Below are 23,720 nucleotides of genomic sequence, written 5' to 3'. Positions count from 1 at the left end.
GAAGGCTAAGATCTCGTCGCATTCGTACCTCTTGTGTTATAGGATAGGATGTAGGAATGCTACGAGAGCTTTGTGAAACGTGGCCCTTGTTACAACTCAGTTGAAGTTAAGCAACGTTGAGCTCGGACAGTCCTAGGATGGGTGACTGTGTTTGGCAGCTTGACTCCTGAGAGTTTCTGGGACTTCGGTCCTGCCCCAAGACGAAGTACATGTGCCACATGTGGTCTCACCTTAGGCAAGTAAGTTTGTTCAGAATTGCTTCTGTTCACCAAGCAGAAAGTGGGTACCCAGTGGGACAAGTCATGCAACTAACAACCTTCACAGGTTATCCGGGTAATAATGTGTTTGCGCTTTGAGCATGCACCTGTGTGTGGTATAAATAGCCATCATTATAAAACTTCATCAAAGACTTAATATAGTTATAGTGCTTAAGTTGCTGTGGGAAATCGCCTTGACAATCGTTGTAACTATTGCATAAACATGTATGTTTTCAATTCTTTTCGTATACCTCTGGTCAATAGAAATAAAACTGACCGAAATGGTTGCTATATATGTGATTTGAGTTGGGGTAATTCAAATACTTGTGTTAAATCACTTAGATTCCATTTTGTCAGCTAAAAATACTTTTGTAGAAGCTACAGACACGTTGTAAATTCACTGTAATATGTCACATGCCCACTAAACAGGCCTACTGTTTCAGACCTCGAACTACACATAAGTATGTATCAGGACTGCCGTATCCCGAAGGAAACAATTACTTGAAGTCTGAAAAAACACTTTGACATGGTAATGGATATGTGTTTTCTCCTGAAAGACACACACTATTGCACTCACTAACTTCCATACATTATTCACAAAACTCACCGAATCGTGGTGCCATTAGTGCTGTTTATTGCATCAGTGTTGTCTTAATAAAACGTCATGCTTGGTTAGGGGAGTGCAGTCTTTCCTTGTTAGGTGCTGTTTATGATATTATATATAAACGTGTTGAATGCATGGACTTTATAGAGTAACAGAACAGCCACTGAGGAGCCGACTGTTTCACTCAGCAATATCCCAGTTACATGGTGGAGGTCTGTAAATAATCGCGTCTGAACCATACAACCCAGTATCAACAGCATGAGCATCGAACTACGCAATTGTAATACGATGACATATGTCAACCAAGTGTTTCTTTTAAGGACTGATTTCCAGTTAGTTTCAACTTGGGTGGGACGGTGGGGTAGCCCAGTGGTTAAACATGGGTACAATATGTGAAGCCCATTTCTGGTGTCCAGCGTCGTAATATTCTGGAATATTGCTAAAAGCGGCGTAAAACCCAACTCATTCACTCACTCACTTTCATCCCGAAAATCAACACGTACTAGTAGACGGTTATGTAATATATTTGTATTTATTAAGGTTATCTAATGTATGTATTCCTAATACATTTTTCGGTTGAATTTACGCCGTGTTGTGACATTCTTCAGAATTATGTTACATCCACGGCAAAACGGAATCTGATCAAATGAAATGGTAATTCTCCAGTACGGTCTAAGTGACTGCATACCTTTAGCAACGAGACTAAGGACTTTGTGCCTCTCGGTGTTATAAAATACTTGAATCAGTTATCTAACTCCCACTCATCTAGGATTCCCTGGTCATGTTCATTATACACTGATACAGACACATTGAGACTCGGAAGCACTATTGTTCCCGACCGATTGAGGTACCCTTCCTGCTGAAGCCCGGAAACGTTCATTGTCTACCTTATCACCTATAGATGCAAAGCTAGCTCCAACAGGCAGCATCTTCCAGCGCGCCAAGCATTCTAGACACACACTTGCAAGTGCCTGACAATTCAACCTAAGTTACCTCAGGCTAAACCTACCTAGTTGCCATCGACTTAGACATGACACTGACCAGAGAGTTCTCAGGTTTTTTCTCTGCGGGACAATTTGAAACCTCTAGTGGATCACCGGACATATGCTAACAACAATGGTCAATCAAGTCGGCACCTGGGAACGATAACTTATCGATATGACCCATAACCACCTATCCTTGAACAAACTCAAACTGGAGAATTAACTTTTGCAGCACACTTTGCGTTGCTTTGGGTGAAAATCATGATCCATAGCTCAGTGTTGACTGGTGGTTGATTTACAAGTGTTGGGCACTGCACTTCCAACAAACTCTGCCAAGCTCCTGTATCCCTAAACACAGGCACTACCATTGGACAACAAGTTTTACCCTTTACCCTCACAAATTGTGCCTTGACAAACATTTCCCTCCCATAGCGTACATGTAGGTGTATCCCATTAAAGTGGAGAGCTGTAATTCCTAAACCCTACATTATCACTCTTTTAAACAAATCCACTACCACCATGTACTATAAACCCTGATTAGCCTGAACTCATGCGACATCAGAAAGTTTTCCTACACGGCTATAAGAGTGAGTGCGTGCGTGAGTGTGGTTTTACGCCGCTTTCATCAATATTCCAACAATATCACGTCAGGGGACATCAGAAAGGGGCTGGGTTAGGCTACCCCACCGCCCTGCACAGTTGTAAGAAGGTGTACCTAATGTTGCAACTCGGTTCGATGTCTACTTCATATCCTAAGTGACTCCCTGAACTATTAAATATCACTGTTCGTGTGTATACATTTACCATTACGAATAATAAACACTGTAAAGACAACAAAATGAGAAAGCTACATTCAGATAGGGACTTACAATGTTGTCCGCTGAACAAAAGAACCATATTCGTCAGTCGAAGTAGTTTGCTTGTATCACAGTGTTTAACGAACGATTACGTCCTACTGGAGTACAGTCTCACGCACATAACAAGTACATATTATGCGATATCAGTGTCCTAAAGGACACCCGTTATTTGACATGAACTGAACGCAAGCATATAGTTTATCACTCATAAAACAAACAATCTCAAATGTATGCATATTAAACTCACCCTGTTGTTTTCACACAGAGCTAGTAGACTTCTTGCACTGACCCTTGTGCTCGTCGGGTTTCCCCTGTGCTGTAGTTATTTAGCAAATATATAATATTGATCTTTTGTATCAGTTGAAACAATAACAATTTCCTCGTCACAGGTTTCGATTTGAGATATGAACACATCATGGGTCAAATACATCTATAACGCGATCCTTACCTACTACATGTGTTACAAGCATAATGTATTTAAGATACAATTACATTTGGCAGTATATCTTCCAATTGTAAGCCTGTATATTGTACAAATATAAAAATGTGGATAAAGGTTGACATTGTTCGAACAATAGATGACCAGAGTGCATTGCTGATATAACGCTTTCCTTACTCAATGTAGAATATCGGTTGGTTGATTTGTTGTTTAACGCCGCATGTAGCAGCATTCCGGCTATATGGCGGAGGTCTGTAAAACAATCGAGTCTGGACTAGCCAACCCAATGATCAACAGCATGAGCATCGATCTACGCAACTGGGATACGATGACACGTGTCAACCAAGTAAGCAAGCCTGACCACCCGATCCCGTTAGTCGTCTTTTACTACAGGCATTGGTTGCTGAAGACCATTTCTAACCCACTTCTTCGCGGGTCCAATGCAGAGTACACACGTACCTATAGACATATTTCAAACAGAAAACTATCATTTGCAAACCATAGTAGTATCTTGTAATTGTTTTTAGATACCATAGTTTCACGAGAAACACGTTGGCCTTATGGTGCTTGAAAATGTGTAAAAAGGACTAAATAATACGGGACTAAGTGCACGACCTTGGGGGACTTTGCTGGTTTCAAAATATGGACATTTATCAGACACTGGTTTTACTTGACATCGGTGGATATACTTTAAATGTACAGAGTACAATTTACCATGACAATCTTTACTATGAAGATGAAAAAAAAGATTAATACTTAATATCAACATAATCAAATTCAGTGAATGCTCTGTAGACGTGACATTTCGGTTTGCGAACGTATTACACTTATGAATATTTGTTTAAGGATATTAGACAAGAGATACCTGTAACTGGTGGGATCACCTGTTCATCGGACTTGAATAACGGTATTATCATGTCCACGTTCCACGTGACCGGAAATATGGCTGTGTCTTTTTGAACAGTAAAAGGATATAATATAAGTCAGCGATACAGCAGAAGAACATTCTCTGAGCAGATGTTTGGCGTACCAAAGAGGACGGTATGGAATAGACGTTGAATTAATAAAGACTGGGATTAATAATAACAGATGCATGTCCAAACTCATGATGAAAACAAGGTGTTCCACAATGAAATTAAGCCCACCAAGGTTGTTGGACATAAGACATTCGGCAAGTCTGCCCAGAGTCGATCATTTAAGGAGATATATATATATATAGATAATTTTGAGAGTACCAGATATTTAAATTGAAAAGGAGCCCCGGTGAGATGGCAGATTCAGAACCCGAGGAAGTCTAGTCTTGCTTCATTTTGAGCTTTAGCATTGAAGGGAGAACTGGGCAGTAGGAAAACTAATGTGGTTCAGGAACTGTGAGACAGACTAGGGAAACCGCTGCACCATGTGTCTATGAAGTGTGTGGAACAGAATAGCAATCCTAGGGATGCCTTCGCCTGGATGAAGTCGACTGCTCTTACAAGTGAAATAGAGGGCTTTTTGTGTTGCTGTCACTTCCCACTCGCAATCGCGAAAATGTGATAGTCAGAGAGTGAGTGAGTGAATGAGTGATGAGCAATTTTACCCTGCTTTTAGTAATCTTCCAGCAATATCACGGCGGGGACAGCAGAAATGGGCTTCACACCACATTGTACCAATGTGAGAAACCCAGGTCGTCGGCTTAATGAAATAACCACAAGGCCGCCTTGTAAAGGCAGCAATTATTCTGTCAACACACAAAAGGTAGGCATACCAATGACTTGCCACGAGGATGTTTTTAATAGCAGGCTATGCAAATCTTACAATACAGTATGCTAATTAATTCAGTCACGTGATCATGTCTTGTTAGGATTTTCTGCACCTGCACTCAGTCAATTATGTTGCCAAAACATGACAAAATGGACATAATGTGACCTTTTGACTAATTGTAATTATGATGTTTTGTCTGTTTCCATTGGTATGCAACGACAACATTGGGAATGTGTTTTGTGTACATTTAGATGGAAAAAAACAGAAATGAGGTCTCATACGTCAAAATATATCTTCGATTATCTGTGCAAATACATGATCTGTTTGGCCTATACAGTGGAAGCCCTCTAAACCGGCATTCGGTGGGACTGGCATAGAGGGCGTGCCGGTTTAGACAACGTTTCCCTTTTCGACCTGCGAATGATCTTCCGTGTGCCGCTTTGAACTGCTTGATGTTGTATTGCGTCTCCCAACGTGCCAGCCAACCACTTGATGCCTTAAACTCGCTGACATGTAATTCTGAAGCAAACTGAATAGCTTTCTCTTTCAAAATTGGGCCAGAAATGGGCATATTGTTACTGCTTGCAGTCAAAAACCAATCATGCGTCAGTGTGTTAATTTTGTCCAATTTATTGTTTTCGCTCACACGACAATTCATTCATAATTTACAATCAGCCAATCAACAGGAGAGCAGAGATATCGATGCCGGATCGGAGAGCGTTTAATTACTGTACAAACAGTCAATTGGGCGATCTTTGTTGTGCCGAAATTCGGAATAAACTGAATCCGGATTAGAGGGCGTGTAAATGATAAATTAGCTACCTTCTGCCGTGACCAAATTCCGATATTGTGAGCATGCCGGATTGGAGCGCTGCCGGTTTAGAGGGTTTCCACTGTACATGTGTCAAACTCAGTTATCATTCATGCAAGGGCAACTTGACTCCTTGACTACCGTATGCCGAGTTTCTCATTCACACAGGCATAATCTTTTGTACACACGAGGAAATTAAACACATTTTATCATCTTGTTTTCAATGAGACATCGCAACGAACATATTCCAAGCATTTTGTCCTGTTAAACATTTTCATTTGTTATCTGGAAATGCTTGATAATCTGTATATTTTCAGGTATATTAAGGTAATTGACCAGTTATTAGTTTATTGTGTTTGATTGCATGTGAAAATATTAGGATATTTCTGCAAACAATATTTTATGTGTCACTTAACAACTAGCTTGAAATATATTTTCTCGAATCCACTTACTCCATTTTACACACAGTTTCTATTATTTGATCCATATCCAACGTTGTTTTATACCTATTTGAACAATAACCAACCATTTGCCAGTCCTCCGCTTGTAATGTATGTGTGAACAAAGAATAAACAGAAATAAATATATGTACTTTTAAGTCACAAAATAAAGGACAGAATCATGACTTTTACTTTTATAATACTTTTATATCAGTCGAGTCTCTATAGAAAACCATGCAAACCATTATCATTAATATGTCTGTGGTCTAACCTTAGGCAGGCGAGTTTGTTTAAACGCCTTTACCCAGTACACCAGGTACCCGGTGGGATAAGTCATGTGACTATTAACCTTCTAGCGCCTCACAGGCAGCTTGGGTTATCAGGGGTAATAATAATCAGATTGTGTGTTAGCGCTTTGAGCATGTGCCTTGTACATTGAAAAGGCGCAATATATATTCAAAATTATTATGGTGTTTTTCCTCACTCACAAATATAAAACATAACAACGAGGAAGTACTACGACCCGACATGACTTGACCTACCCTAACATCTCTATGACTCTTTCATCGACTACCAGAAAGCATTCCCCCACAGGCAAAATAGATCTAATTTTGAAACTATCCTCATCACGTGCTAACCCGCCTTGTGCAAGTAAGTCACTATGTGAAGAGAAATGGGTTTTAACCCTCCACTCAAGGTTATTTCATATATGTAACAGCATGCAGGTACTTGTGTTTGATTGTTTGTAATAGTTCTAATTATGTCGGTTTCATAGTGTTTGTCCACGGAAATACCATACAATTGATAAATATTACTTTCAAACACAAACTGTGACATTACCGACCTTCTACTTTCCGGTTTGGGTGACTTTCCAAGGTTTCAATCTCCTGTTTATGTTTATCGTCAATAGAACTTCAGAGCCGTATGAAATATCTTTGAAATGTTAGTAAGGAGATCATGCTCGTCTGTACCTCACCTTTAATATTGCTCGACATTAAATGTAAACAACATATTGACTTGTTAAAGTTTTGTTGTTTTTTTATAATCCTGAATCTTCAGATAAATCGTCATATGAAAGACATGAGGTTGTCTCACTACTCTAATTTATTGCAAGTGCTGGCTGGTAAATCAGTGAATTGTCTTTTTGGTGGTTATCAGATATCGTTATACCCGAAGCTGAAGTTAGACATCTTGGCTCTATTACTGTTTTGATATTCTGATTCCTATGTTTAGGTTCGCAAGAAGCGGTGACCGTTGGTAGCCATGGGATGATTGCTTCTAGACTAATGTTTCACCCTTCCAATTTTTACATTCTGATTCCTATCTCAACGGAAACAGGTTCTCAAGGAACGGGCACCGTTGGTAGCCATGGGATGATTGCTTCTAGACTGAATGTTTTACCCTTCACGTTTTGCATTCTAATTTCCATGTCTAAAGAAACAGGGTCGCAAGGAGCGATCACCGTTAGTAGCCTTCGCATGACTACTTCTAGATTTACCCTTTAAGTTTTACATGAGTGTTATCCATGAGGATGTCCATCATTTCTCATATTGTTTTCTCAATAACCACCATCTAAAACGTGATGAACACATATCTACATTCTATCAACATGCCAATGGTGTTCAGAGCTTGCCAACCGAAGGTTCACTCTTGGTAGTCTGTTGTGGCGCCAAAAGGAATTTCATGTAATCGTAAGACAACATGGCACATTTGGTGGTGGATGTGTTATATGGTTGGGGATCAATAGTACTACCAGAACACTGTTGTCTATTGTCCATGGAAGGTCACTTAAAAGTACTACCTGGACTACAACCAATAACTGTATTAACGTCAGCTAATAATGATGCTCTGGACCATGTTTTGCTTTCTAAAAAGATAACGCTCGTGCTCACCGAGCTCATACCGAAACTCACTGTCTCAGCAGCAAAACATTACCAGAAAGCAACGGCAAGATATATGCTCTGACTCTTCCCCCTCCCAAATAGAACAACTCAGGGCCATGATCAAACGAATCTCAATGACCACACGCTAAGACACTGGTGAAGACGCTGCAACAGAAGTGGACATTCCGACAAGGCTGCTCAAATCCTCATTGGGAAATCGATTCGCAGCATGATACATAAACGACCCGTAAGACCCATCACTGATACAATCATGTAAACGTTAATGTTTTGTCTTTCTTGATTGTTTAAAAAATGGTGTCGATTGATCAAATTCTCTTATTTGGCTGCGTGTGTGTCGCAATTTCCTCATAGCATCAGGCATAAAGTAGACTTTATCTTTTGAGCCAATTTGATCTGTTTCCTGTTTAAGACAAACACAACAAACATATATCAGCACTATCATTAGTTACGATGAAATTGTGTGGAGTCCACAGGGATACCATTGTTCTGCCACCAGGATGTGACATGACCTTGACTAGATACGTTTCAGAGATGAGGAACTGAAAGATTACAATTGCTCTGGTCGGAGTGCATTAATAACTTCAAACACCTGGAAGTGTTCCTGATATATTCATGGATGAGGAATTAATAGGCATACAGGCCCGGTAATTAAAGCTGGGCAATATAATTGCCCCAATCTTATCGAGGGAAATTTAACATGTATGACTGGTTGAAGCGCCCCTCTCGTCGCTCAGGAGACTTGGGTTCGATTCCCAACTGAGTGACTGAATATGGTTTTAGAATGCTTTCAGCAATATTCCAGCTATATCACTGTGGGGTACATCAGGAATGGGATTCACACATTGTACCTATTTTGGGAATCGAACCCGGGTCTTCAGGGTGACGAGCGGACGCTTTAACCACTAGGCTATCCCATCGTCTCGGAGTGCAATCATGTTGATATGGATCAATATTAATGTTACTTGGTTAATCTCTGGATTGTCTGGTCCAGACTCGATTATTTACAGACCACCCCCATATAGATGGAATATTGCTGAGTGCAGCGTAAAACAAAACACACTCACTCACTCTCTGTACAAGCTACGCATGTTACAACATTGGTCGCGCAAGGCCAATTATATTCTTTTTAAAGTATTTGACAAGCATTTAGAACTTTGAAGACCACGAATAAGTTACACGATTTATGGATAACATTTTTTCATGCTTTGTCACACCGTTATAAAATACTCCTCGCTCTTTCATCAGGTCAATGCTGAATGAATGCAATCTGTTGACAGTGACATCACGTTGAAATACTCTGAAACAAGGATGTGACATTATCTCATACTGATGCCTATCATTTCAGAGTTTTTTCAGGACATGAAAACAAACAATGAAGTTTCCGACCCCTTGAAGTTTTCCTCATAGTTACATGTACCCAAATGAAGGAAAATTGTGTCCTGAAGTAACTTCCACAACATTACCACGGTGAATAAACCTTATTCTTTGTGTGGCAATGACCTACTATGTTTGAAACTACTATCTCTACATCTAGGAAATCAAGTTTCAAGTTTCAATAAATGATTAAGCTACAGCCATCAATTTATCACAAGGGTTATTTTATTTCAATGACACGTACTTTTCAAACAATAGGCACGATGAGCTAGCCTATTGGTTGACGTGTACTCTCGTTACTGAAATGAGCCGGGTTCGATTCCCCACATGGGTACATTCTGTCAAGCCCAGTTCTGGTGTCTCCCGCCATCTTATTGCTGGAATATTACTCACTCACTCACTCACTCACTCACTCACTCACTCACCTTTCATATGAAACCTGTTACACCAGTAGATGATTGCCGACGACAACGAGGAGGATTCTTAGTCAGCGGTAAGAGAAACACATGGGTACATTCTGTCAAACCCAGCTCTGGCGTCTCACATGTTATGCAAGAATATTGCTTACTAATGATAACTTAAGCAACAGTTCCAAACATAACACACAATGTAGCAATATTATGCAATTGGAAATATATTTGATCCGAACATTAACAGAGGGAAGTGCAACTTGTATGATATACATGTATTGACAATAAAAGAGATTAATTTTGTTTTTTATTTGTGGATCGTGTTCATTCTATTCATCGGTGGATACATTTGAAGCAACATCAATCTCTCTTTGCTGAGTTAAGTGACGTGCATGAGCTGTTGGTACAACTAGTTAAACGATTCATTTAGGAGATAAACATCATGTGTTGGCCAATTTCCGGGCGTTATTGAGTATTTGAAGCACGGCAATTCATTTGGGTCCGACGGCATTAGCCGGAGGTTTCAAATGAAATATTACCGTGTTCCAAATACTTAATAACACACGGAAATTGACCAACACATGATGTTTGTCGACATTGTAAACACAAAAGCAAATCAAAAGGCCCACATGAGTTTTACTGTCTACACTCATTGACATCGAGTGCTGGTACGGCAGTAAAGTGTCATCAGCTGGCAGTTTCAGCTGGTTCCCATGGTATCATCTGGATCTGTTCTTTTGTGACGTCATTCCGACTTCACGTCGCAATATGATTTGAATGACGTCACCACTGCTGACGACGCAACAATACAATTGTGTGCGATATTGTGTACGTGTCAATACGCAGTGAATAATCTTGCAATTTCCGGGAATCGAATACCATTCGATCACGTTTTTCAACCAGCTGCAGCTGCTTCAAATATTACATTTTTCATTGTATTTTTTGTACCTTGTCGGGGATACATGCTGGTACGTTTCAGTAAGTTCTATGCATGTCCAAGTCTAAGGCGTCTCAAAAAGTTCTTTATTCTTTCAGACTTCCAATAAGATTTCTCCAGAACATCACCTTCTCTCCTTCAAGTGGGTATTCTAAATAAGAATCCGATTGTATATGATACAATATTTCCACTGGGATTTGGTTGGTTGGAATGTGCTCCATCATAATAATCAGCAACACGTCCCTACCAGTAGACACACTCTCCATGTGAGCCATCTGAAGCTCGTGGACACACCAGGAGCTCTTTAAGAAATGACTGGACAAGATAACCAGTGTTCTTCTACTAGTTTTAACAGCTTCAATGATATTGTGAGCTATAGGGCGACCAGCGGTGAAGTCCCGCTGATGGAAGTTCAGTCTCATGTCTGACTCTTCCTCTAACTTCACCAGGAGCTCATTAACAACAAAGTCACGATCTTCTTCTGCGAAGGAAACAAAGGCATCGTAGACGAACGTGTGGTTGGATGAGTGTGTCGTACTGTATCTGTGACGTGCTGCATAATAAACATATTTCAATTTCCAACGAAATCGATACAGTAGAGAACAAATAAGCACACTAAAAGTAACAAGGACCACTAAAGATATTCCAACGAACAACCCAAAATGCACAGAGACATGTTGACACCAGGATGTTAAATCTGCAACAACCTTTTCCAAGTTATCAAGTTCCACGGAATGTCCATCATCATAAATGCAAACATAATCTGAAAGATTTCCAAAGAAAATGGCGCCTTTAGCTTTAGCTTTCATCATCCATGACAGAAACCAAATGTTGATGCAATTGCAATGGATGGGGTTTCCAGATACGTCTACCGTTATGTTGTGATCATCCGAGAGTTTGTCAAGACTGGTTGTAAACGTTTTAGTTAACCAGTGTATTTGGTTCCCGGAACACTGTAAAACACTTAGGTTCTTCATGTGTATTATATCAAAGTGTAAGGCATATATCGTATTCTTAGAAATGTTTAACACTCTCAGTGATGATAGGTTCGAAAAAAGAGCGTATGAGTAGTTATTTATGTAGTTTGCTGATAGGTCCAACGTTTGAAGTTTGCTTAGAGCACTGAACATGTTACCATTGGAGATATTCCCCAGAACAGTTCCCAAAAGATTGTTGGAAATGTCCAAATGTTTAAGGTTCTTGAAAGACCCGAAAAATTGCGAAGTGGCAAAATTTGCAATGTTATATGATAGATTTAAGGTTTCAAGTTTTTCAAATCCAATAACATCGCCAATCCACTCTGTAAACAGGTTCCGTGAAGCATCAATTTCTGTCATGTTGTTCTCACCAACTTGAACTCTTGTGATATGAAAGTACATTTGTGACCCTGAAAAATCTAGTTTCTGTAGGTTTGGAGGTAGAAGAATAGTAAAAGGAGGATAGGATGAATAGACATCATCAACGTATACAGAACTAAGGCTTTTAAAAAGAACAGGCATGTGTTTGAAATCATCCAATGACGGAAACGGCAGTCTTCTATTGACATAACCTCCAATATCGACCACTTCTAAACCAAACAAAGATGGAATTTCGAAAACGTAAGCACCATACTGAAATCTGCTTCCTTTCATATATATTTTTCAATGATTTGGGGAAAAGGTTCAGTGCGCCTTCCTGAAACATTGTCACGCTGTTACTATTCGCATGCAGTTCAGTGAGACTGGTATTTTGAAGGTTTTCACAAAACGGCTTTTCAATGACAACACAAACCGCGAATGGACTTACTATTGCATCAATGAATAACCCTTCAAGTGATGACGCTATTCGATACGTAGCATTTGTAACACCATTGAAAGTTAGCTCAGGGAGCCAGGGTAGTGAAGAATCTCCCACCTTTAGTCCAGAGGGATATAGAAAGGGCACATAGACTGTCTACTAAGAAGGGTGACAAGGCTAGGCCCATTATAGCTCATGTGTCATTGAGGAGGATAAGTGGCAATCGGTGAAAATGAGGAGTGTTCTGAAGGACCAGGGGTGGGGATTGCTAACGACCTCACAACTTACCGCCAACATAAGGAACTTCAGCGACGAAGCAGTGAAAGCCCTAACATGCGTTGCTATTTCAAGGGTAACAAACTGATGGAAGCACCCTGGGACGACCCGGATGGGACGACAGACACACCTGCACCCACCCAGTCTCCCTCACACCATGCTGGGACACCTCGCGAGAGCGTAGCAACAGCCAAGGTCGTCCCCTGTCGGTGGTCTCGGGTCGGATTCGCGTCGCCCTCCAAGGGAACACTCCCACTAGGGGTGGGGCCAAGGCCACGATTATCGTGAAGCATTTTGCGGCGCATCAGAAGATTTTTAAAATGTCCAAAAAGAAAATAGATCTTGCAAACCATGTGATCTTAACCAAATAGAAGATGAATATCATTTTCCTTTAATTTGCCCTGCTTATAATTCCATCAGAAAGTTGTATATTAAGAAATATTATTGTGCCCATCCAAGCTTTTATAAATTCTCAGCATTGTTGAATAACAAAATCCATACTATGCTTCAAAACTTGGCCATGTTTGTTTACTATGCCATGTTGTTTAGGACAGAATATATCTCAGAACACAATGTAACCTAAAAGTTGATTATTTTCCTTCTTCATGTATATTATCCGTGCGTGTAAATATTGATTTATAAATGCATTGTACTACAGGCCTGTGGCCTTTCAGTACCGGAAATAAATATATTAAAACTGATTAGAAGACAGATCTATAAAGTTTTGAGATTGTCTTGATGAGCAAAGATCCCTTTGCAATATAGTGAAGATGACAATTAATAATCTTTACATGTTCGAGGATTGGGTACGTTTTTTAAACGTATCGTTTGTTACACCATACATGCCACACTTGTTTCCTCTACTCTGGATTGTTAGATGAGTTAGATGCTTTAGTTTTGAAAAACCCGATCCAAATGTTTTATTCCTTAGACCATCAATATACAAAGTAGTAAGAGATACCAGATTTCTAAGGCATCACTTCTTGGGTATTCCACTGTAAGGGTCATCTGTGGCAATGTTGTCATTTATGTTAAGTGTTGTAAGGTTATTGCAACTTTTGAAATACTGAAGGGGAAAAAGCCTTGTATGTTAAGTTATTTCCCGTAATGACCCAGATTCCATGGGTTTCATAGAAGGAGCTAAAGCTGCCGTTTCATTGAAGTTTACACTGTTATTTGTCAAATCTAAACGCATCAGTAAAGTTAGATGTACAAAGGAATCGTTGCAGAGTTTGGTCAGCTTGTTTCCACTGAATGGCAACTCTTGGGTATAATTTGGAAGGAAGGTGGTTTCCCACGTTAAAATGAAAACAAACTGTGGTATTATCTGCTGGCAGTTTCAGCTGGTTCCCATGGTATCATCTGGATCTGTTCTTTTGTGACGTCATTCCGACTTTAGGTCGCAATATGATTTGAATGACGTCAACACTGCTGACTACGCAACAATACAATTGTGTGCGATATTTGTACATGTCAATACGCAGTGAATAATCTTGCAATTTCCGGGAATCGAATACCATTCGATCACGTTTTTCAACCAGCTGCAGCTGCTCCAAATATTACATTTTTCATTGTATTTTTTGTACCTTGTCGGGGATACATGCTGGTACGTTTCAGTAAGTTCTATGCATGTCCAAGTCTAAGGCGTCTCGAAAAGTTCTTTATTCTTTCAGACTTCCAATAAGATTTCTCCAGAACATCACCTTCTCTCCTTCCAGTGGGTATTCCAAATAGGAATCCGATTGTATATGATACAATATTTCCACTGGGATTTGGTTGGTTGGAATGTGCTCCATCATAATAATCAGCAACACGTCCCTACCGGTAGACACACTCTCCATGTGAGCCATCTGAAGCTCGTGGACACACCAGGAGCTCTTTAAGAAATGACTGGACGAGATAACCAGTGTTTTTCTACTAGTTTTGACAGCTTCAATGATATTGTGAGCTATAGGGCGACCAGCGGTGAAGTCCCGCTGATGGAAATTCAGACTCATGTCTGATTCTTCCTCTAACTTCACCAGGAGCTCATTAACAACAAAGTCATGATCTTCTTCTGCGAAGGAAACAAAGGCATCGTAGACGAACGTGTGGTTGGATGAGTGTGTCGTACTGTATCTGTGACGTGCTGCATAATAAACATATTTCAATTTCCAACGAAATCGATACAGAAGAGAACAAATGACCATGCTAACAGTAAAAAAGACCACTAAAGACATTCCAACGAACAACCCAAAATGCACAGAGACATGTTGACACCAGGATGTTAAATCTGCAACAACCTTTCCCAAGTTATCAAGTTCCACAGAATGTCCATCATCATAAATGCATACATAATCTGAAAGATTTCCAAAGAAAATGGCGCCTTTAGCTTTAGCTGTTATCATCCATGACAGAAACCAAATGCTGATGCAACTGCAATGGATGGGGTTTCCAGATAGATCTACCGTTATATTCTGATCATCCGAGAGTTTGTCAAGACTGGTTGTAAACGTTTTAGTTAACCAGTGTATTTGGTTCCCGGAACACTGTAAAACACTTAGGTTCTTCATGTGTATTATATCATAGTGTAAGGCATATATCGTATTCTTAGAAATGTTTAACACTCTCAGTGATGATAGGTTCGAAAAAAGAGAGTATGAGTAGTTATTTATGTAGTGTGCTGATAGGTCCAACGTTTGAAGTTTGCTTAGGGCACTGAACATGTTACCATTGGAGATATTCCCCAGAACAGTTCCCAAAAGATTGTTGGAAATGTCCAAATGTTTAAGGTTCTTGAAAGACCCGAAAAATTGCGAAGTGGCAAAATTCGCAATGTTATATGATAGATTTAAGGTTTCAAGTTTTTCAAATCCAATAACATCGCCAATCCACTCTGTAAACAGGTTCCGTGAAGCATCAATTTCTGTCATGTTGTTCTCACCAACTTGAACTCTTGTGATATGAAAGTACATTTGTGACTCTGAAAAATCTAGTTTCTGTAGGTTTGGAGGTAGAAGAATAGTAAAAGGAGGATAGGATGAATATTCATCATCAACGTATACAGACCTATGGCTTTTAAAAAGAACAGGCATGTGTTTGAAATCATCCAAAGACGGAAACGGCAGTCTTCTATTGACATAACCTCCAATATCGACCACTTCTAAACCAACCAAAGATGAAATTTCGAAAACGTAAGCACCATACTGAAATCTGCTTCCTTTCATATGTGTATTTTTCAGTGATTTGGGGAAAAGACTCAGTGCGCCTTCCTGAAATATTGTCACACTGTTCCTATTCACATGCAGTTCAGTGAGACTGGTATTTTGAAGGTTTTCACAAAAACACAAACTTCAAATGGACTTTCTATTGCATCAATGAATAACCCTTCAAGTGATGAAGCTATTCCATACATAGCATTTGTAACACCTTTGAAAGTGAGATCATTGTGACTCCTACACCCCATACACCGCCAGCTCTGATGTACCCGGCAGACTGACTCTCTGTGCTGTGCTATTCTCTATACATCTCATCTTGTCCTTTTCCCTTGTGCGATATGTGGAGGTTTGTGCTGATATCGGGCGTCTTGAGTTTGATCTACTGACTGGGGAAAATGTTTGTTTACATTTGTGCGACAATAGTGACGTCACAGATAGCTCAAGACTGACCAGTGATTTGTGCTATAAACATCTGATAACAGCAACTCTCCCAGTAAAGAAACTGATTCCTTCAACGTTACATCTGTCAGGAGATATAGAACTCAATCCCGGTCCTATTGATGGTCTAGATGAGATGAGGAGGGACATTGTGAAACAGATAAAGGCGAGTAAGGATAGATTATATAGGGATATAAGATCTTTCAAAGATGACATTAGAGACATGAAATCTGACATCCACGAACTCAGAGAGGACATAAACACTAGTAAACAAGAGCAGGATGTGATGAAATTAGATAATGAGGCTTTGAATGACAGGACAGTGGGTATTGAGAAGTATTTGGAAGAATTAGACACTAAACTGGAGGATCAAGAGCAACGTAGCAGACGAAACAATGTCGTGCTATATAATGTGCCTGAGAGCGGTCAACGAGAGACATACACTGAGAGTAAGGATAAAGTTTTGACAGTTCTCAATAAGGCCAGGGTAGTGAAGAATCTCCCACCTTTAGTCCCGAGGGATATAGAAAGGGCACATAGACTGTCTACTAAGAAGGGTGACAAGGCTAGGCCCATTATAGCTCGCATGTGTCATTGAGAGGATAAGTGGCAATCGGTGAAAATGAGGAGTGTTCTGAAGGACCAGGGGGTGGGGATTGCTAACGACCTCACAACTTACCAACGTAAGGAACTTCAACGACGAAGCAGTGAAAACCCTAACATACGTTACTATTTCAAGGGTAACAAACTGATGGAAGCACCCTGGGACGACCCGGATAGGACGACAGACACACCTGCACCCACCCAGTCTCCCTCACACCATGCTGGGAACACCTCGCGAGAGCGTAGCAACAGCCAAGGTCGTCCCGTCGTCGTGGTCTCAGGTCGGATTCGCGTCGCCCTCCAAGGGAACACTCCCACTAGGGGTGGGGCCAAGGCCACGATTATCGTAAACATTTTACGGCGCATCAGAAGATTTAAAAATGTCAAAAAAGAAAATAGAACTTGCAAACTATGTGATCTTAACCAAATAGAAGATGAATATCATTTTCTTTTAATTTGCCCTGCTTATAATTCCATCAGAAAGTTGTATATTAAGAAATATCATTGTGCCCATCCAAACCTTTATAAATTCTCAGCATTGTTGAATAACATAACCCATACTATACTTCAAAACTTGTCCATGTTTGTTTACTATGCCATGTTGTTTAGGACAGAATATATCTCAGAACACAATGTAACCTAAAGTTGATTATTTTCCCTTCTTCATGTATATTATCCGTGCGTGTAAATATTGATTTATAAATGCATTGTACTACAGGCCTGTGGCCTTTCAGTACCGGAAATAAATATATTAAAACTGATTAGAAGACAGATCTAAAGTTTTGAGATTGTCTTGATGAGCAAAAGATCCCTTTGCAATATAGTGAAGATGACAATTAATAATCTTTACATGTTCGAGATTGGGTACGTTTTTTAAACGTATCGTTTGTTACACCATACATGCCACACTTGTTTCCTCTACTCTGGATTGTTAGATGAGTTAGATGCTTTAGTTTTGAAAAACCCGATCCAAATGTTTTATTCCTTAGACCATCAATATACAAAGTAGTAAGAGATACCAGATTTTCTAAGGCATCACTTGGGTATTCCACTGTAGGGTCATCTGTGGCAATGTTGTCATTTATGTTAAGTGTTGTAAGGTTGTGCAACTTTGAAATACTGAAGGGGAAAAAGCCTTGTATGTTAAGTTATTTCCCCGTAATGACAGATTCCGTAGGTTTCGCAAAGGAGCTAAAGCTGCCGTTTCATTGAAGTTTACACTGTTATTTGTCTAATCTAAACGCATCAGTAAAGTTAGATGTACAAAGGAATCGTTGCAGAGTTTGGTCAGCTTGTTTCCACTGAATAGCAACTCTTGGGTATAATTTGGAAGGGAAGGTGGTTTCCCACGTTAAAATGAAAACAAACTGTAGCATTATCTGCTCGAAATCATTCTGACCTCTTCATTGTGAAACAACAGTGACTAAAGTACTGGAGGAAATAGAAAAAAAATGTTTTTAGGCTGTTACTCTGTATACCTAAAACTTACACGATTGCAAATATCATATGTCGAAATAACCCACATCGGCTTAACTGGGCGTTCTGAGGGATGCGTTATAGGATATCCAGAAAAGAATGTTTACTCGTAAAATCGGGCACAACTGAGAAAAAAATACGAATAGCTGCTGAAAACAATAGATCAGGCAATAGATGGCAATTAGGTCGCTCAGCCAGGTATGACGACGGACCGTCGACTCACATAGCATGAAATGCATATGCTGCTTACAGGCACAAGGGATCATCTCAGAAGTCATGTGACAGTGTGTTGAATATGTCTCATCTATTGCTAAACATCTTACGTGTCTTTCTTTCATAAAGTTTATGTTGACATATGTAATAGAGTATGATACCCTAGAAAAGCTTAAATCAGCCATCGTATTAAATGTCTCAAAATATATAGGTGGTATGACCACCCGAAGATCGACAGGACAGGATATTATTTGTAAATTGTTTTGACATGCAGTTTGCTTCCCCAGTTTAATTTCCCTAAAGGGTTATGTTATCTCAGCTGATATCTCAATCCCTCAGCCCGACTCCCACCACCGCCTGCGACATCCGTATTGTTTTGATTTGAGACGACCCCTCCTACCAGTTTCTTTTTTATAGTGGCAGTGAGACTCCATGGTAGCTACATCCTCAATAGTGTCAGTATTAACGTTATTATTTTTTACGTCAGCTTTCGTTTATAATGAAGATAAGTTTAATTTCAATTTAAAAGTGTCCTTTGAAATACACTATCATCGCACACTAAATTGCTTTAAGCCATGGTCTGTTCCAAATCAGTCGCTTTGGACATCGAAAAAAACCGCATTGCTCATTTCTGCACTAATCTTTCCTTAGTAAAGTCCTTTTTCTAAGTTTCCTATCTTATCTCCCTATCACTGAGACGGTAGTTAGCCAGAACATATTACCTACATAAATTGTAGATATAAATGAGAAAAATAGGGTTTTTTTTCTATTTCCGACAGTACTTTAGGATCCACAGCAATCATGACTGCTGATACAACTTTATCACAGACTTTAATAGTATTAGTGCTTAAGTTAATGAGTGAAATGAGCTGAAAAGCGTTGTAACTATTGCATAAGCACATCTGTATTCATATATTTTTATATTTATCAGTTCTTTTCGAATAACTCTGGTCAATAGAAAAAGATTGACTGAAATGGTTGTTATATACAGTAGAAACCGCTTAAGTAAAGACCGCTTAACTAAACATACCGGATAAGTAAACACTATTCTTTGGTCCCGGCAAATTTCTTCATTAATTATCATTATTAGAGTCCGGTTAACTAATGTGGGATATATAGAGTTGGGGTAATAGAAAAACTTTGTCAGCTAGAAATACTTTGTAGAAGCTATAAACCTTGTAGGTTCACGTGCCCACTTAACACCTCGGGCAACATATTAGTATATATCAGGACTGTCGTATCTCGAAAGAAACGATTACTTGATCTCGGAAAAAACACTTTGACGTGGTAATGGATATGTGGTTACTCCTGAAAGACACTCACTATTGCAACTGCCATACATTTTGCACAAAACTCACCGAAATGTGGTACCATTATTGTTGTTTATTGCACCAGTGATATCATAATAAAAAAGCATACTTGGTTAGGGGAGTGCAATCATTTAGCGATTTTAGGTGCTGCTTATGCACACGTGTTGAATGCATGGACTTATAGAGTAAGGCGCATCTACTGATACGGTTGGTTTTACTGCTGCACTCAGCACTATTCCAATTATATGGCCGAAGTCTGTAAATAATCGAATCTGAACCATACAATCCAGTATCAACCAAGTGTTTCCTTTAAGGACTGATTTCCAGTTAGTTTCAACTTGAGTGGGACGGTGGGGTAGCCCAGTGGTTAAAACGTTCGCGTGAAGCCCATTCCTGATGTCCCCGGCAGTGATATTGATGGAATATTGCTAAAAGTGACGTAAAACCCAACTCCCTCGCTCACTCACTTTCAACACGGAAACACGTACTAGTTTCAACACGTACTGGTAGGCGGTTATGTAATATATTTGTATTTCTTAAGGTTAACTCCTAATACATATGTCGGTTGAATTTACTCTGTGTTGTGACATTCTTCAGAATTATGTTACATCCACGGCATAACTGAATCTGATACAATGAAATGGTAAGTCTTCGTACGGCCTAAATGACTGCATATCTTTAGCAGCGAGACTGATGACTTCGTGTCTCAAAAATCTGTTACCTATCTCCCAATTATCTAGGATTCCCTGGCCATATTCATTATACAGTGAAATATTAACTCTTGCTATATATTTGTTCATTCCCCCAATATTTCCTCTAAGTACATTTCAATTTCCGACACAAACTCATCGGATCTAAACTTACTTGACAACTTATGAGAATCGGAAGCACCACTGTTCCCGACCGATTGAGGTACCCTTCATACCGAAGCCCGGAAACGTTCATTGTGTACCTTAACACCTATAGATGCAGAGCTAGCTCCAATCTCAATACACGGCATCTTCCGACGAGCAAACACTCCAGACACACAACTGCCCGACAATTCGACCTGGGTTACCTCAGGCTAAACTACCTAGTTGCCATCGACCTGGACATGACACTGACCAGAAAGCCCTCTTTCAACCTCAGATTTGTTTTCTCTACGGGACAATTTGAAACCTCTAGTGGATCACCGGACATATGCTAACAACAATGGTCAGTCAAGTCAACACTTGGGAACGATAAGTTATCGATATTATCCATAACTGCCTATCCCTGAACGAACTAAAACTGGAAAAATAACCTTTGCATCAGGCTTTGCTTTGCTTTGGGTGAAAAACTTCATCCAATGGCCCAGAGTGGCTGGTGGCCGATTTACGAGCGTTGGGCACTGCACTTGCAACACTCTCTGCCAAGCAATTGTATCACTCAATCCAGGCACTACCATAAGACGACGAATTATCTTTACCCTCACAAATTGTGCCTTGACAAACATATTCCCCTCCAATGGCGTAGGTCTATCCGTTAAGGGACAGAGCTGTAATTCACAAACCCTACATTATCTCTTTATTAAGCAAATCCACTACCACCGTGTACTATAAACCCTGATTAGCCTGAACTCATCAGAAGCTATTCCTACACAGCCATATGTGTGAGTGAGTGGGTGTGGTTTTACGCCGCTTTTAGCAATATTGCATCAATATCACGTCAGGGGACACCAGAAATGGGCTGGGTTAGGCTACCCCACCGCCCCGCACGGCTGTAAGAAGGTGTACCTAATATTGCAACTCGGTTCGATGTCTACTTCATATCCTAAGTGACTCCCTGAACTATTTAATACCACTGCTTGTGTGTGTATACATTTGCCATTACTAATAATAAACAATGTATAGGACTACAAATTGCAGAATACACCCGTTAAAAACAGTTCAAACACGAAAATAGCATTAGCAAACCATAACAGTATCTTGTAATTGTTTTTAGATACAATAATTCCACGAGAAACATGTTGGCCTCATGCTGCATGAAACTGTGTAAAAAGGAATGAATAATACGTGACTAAATGCACGACCTTGGGGGACACCGGTGCCAGTATCAGATACTGGCTTTAGTTACTCTTGGACATCGGTGGATAGACCTTTAAATACAGTTTGGTACAATTTACCATGACAATCTTTACAATGAAGATGAAGAAACGATTAACACTTATCAACATAATCAAAGTCCAACAACAACGTGACCTTTTGACTAATTGTAATATTTTTTCTGTTCCCATGGTAATGCAAAGACGACATTGGGAATACGTCTTGTCTTTGTATATCTAGGTGGCAAAACAGAATTGAGATTTCATACGTCAAAATATTTTTTAGACTGTCTGTGCAAATACATGATCTGTTTTGCCTATACATGTGTCAAACTCAGTTATCATTAATGCAAGGGCACCTTGACTCCTTGACTACCGTATGCCAGGTTTCTCATTAACACAGGCATAATGTTGAGTACACACGTGGAAATTAAACATATTGCATCATCTTATTAACAATGAGACATCGCAATGAACATATTCCAAGCATTTTTCCTGTTAAACATTTTCATTTGTTATCTGGAAATGCTTGATAATCTAAGTGACAAATCTATATATTTTCACCTACATTAATGTAGTTTACCAGTTATTAGTTTATTGTGTTTGATTGCATGCGAACATAAAAGGATATTTTGCAAACAATATTTTATGTGTCACTTAACATCCAGCTTGAAATATATTTTCTCGAATTCCCTTACCCCATTTTACACACAGTTTCGAGGATTTGATTTGATTTATATCCAACGTTGTTTTATACATATTTAGAACAATAACCAACCATTTGCCAGTCCTACTCTTGTAGTGTATGTGTGAACACAGAATAAATAGAAATAAATAGATTTATTATATTCTTAAGGGTGAAATACTGTACATATTGATGGAAATATAAATGGTATTTAGAACAACATGTTATTTCACTGAGTAGAATATCACTTTTGCCTGGAACTACAACTGGGTTACGTAATAAAATGCAGACTAATTCGATGTTTCGATCATTTATAAACAAATGATCAAAATATAATAAACAGGATATTTTGTTAATGTTGTCAAATAACATGTATATTTCATCGAGTGGTCTGACAACGTTGATATGTTCATTCGTGGCGCATTTTATATTATGTTGATAAACAACATTAACAAAATATCCTCTATTATTATATTCTTAAGGGTGTTGTAAAATATCCACTATGTACTTTTAAGTCACAATGTATAAGACAGAATCATGACTTTTACTTTTATAATATTTTCATATCGGTCGAAACTCTATACGGACCAATGCAAACCGTTATCATGAATATGTATGTGGTCTCACCTTAGGCAAGTGAGTTTGCTTAAACTTGCCTTTACACAGCAAACACAGGTACCCGGTGGGATAAGTCATGTGACTATTAACCTTCTAGCGCCTCACAGGCACTTTGGGTTATCCGGGTAATAATAATTAGATTGCGTGTTACAGATTTGAGCATATGCCTTCTACACGGGAAAGGCGCATTATAAATTCAAAATTATATTATCACGCTCTTTTTCCTCATCACAAATATAAATCACAACAACAAGGAACTACTACGACCCGACATGACTTGACCTACGTCTCTGTGTCTCTTTCAACG

At 39.4% G+C, this 23,720-nt stretch overlaps 2 protein-coding genes across 4 annotated transcripts in view; both read right to left on the bottom strand.

The window, feature by feature from the left end:
• LOC124285459 (toll-like receptor 4) overlaps window positions 1–23,720 on the bottom strand; it is a 43,150-nt gene that overhangs the window by 15,353 nt on the left and 4,077 nt on the right. The window contains exon 1 of one of the 3 annotated variants that reach the window (XM_046721692.1): window positions 2,949–2,963. The exons of the other annotated variants lie outside the window; for them this stretch is intronic. The gene's annotated coding sequence lies outside the window, so the exon portion shown is untranslated. Of the gene's footprint in view, window positions 1–2,948; window positions 2,964–23,720 lie in introns of those variants that run through there. 3 annotated transcript variants of the gene reach the window in all.
• On the bottom strand, window positions 10,648–12,526 carry LOC124285463 (toll-like receptor 4). Its single transcript, XM_046721699.1, has one exon. The coding sequence runs from the start codon at window positions 12,388–12,390 to the stop codon at window positions 10,846–10,848; it is 1,545 nt and encodes a 514-aa protein (XP_046577655.1). The 5' UTR covers window positions 12,391–12,526; the 3' UTR covers window positions 10,648–10,845.

This window comes from Haliotis rubra, unplaced genomic scaffold, assembly GCF_003918875.1.
Source record: "Haliotis rubra isolate DU_JTF1 unplaced genomic scaffold, ASM391887v1 Scf360, whole genome shotgun sequence".
Taxonomy (NCBI): Eukaryota; Metazoa; Mollusca; class Gastropoda; order Lepetellida; family Haliotidae; genus Haliotis; species Haliotis rubra.
The sequence above is the reverse complement of the archived record's forward strand: the minus strand, read 5'-3'. Positions and strand labels throughout refer to the sequence as shown.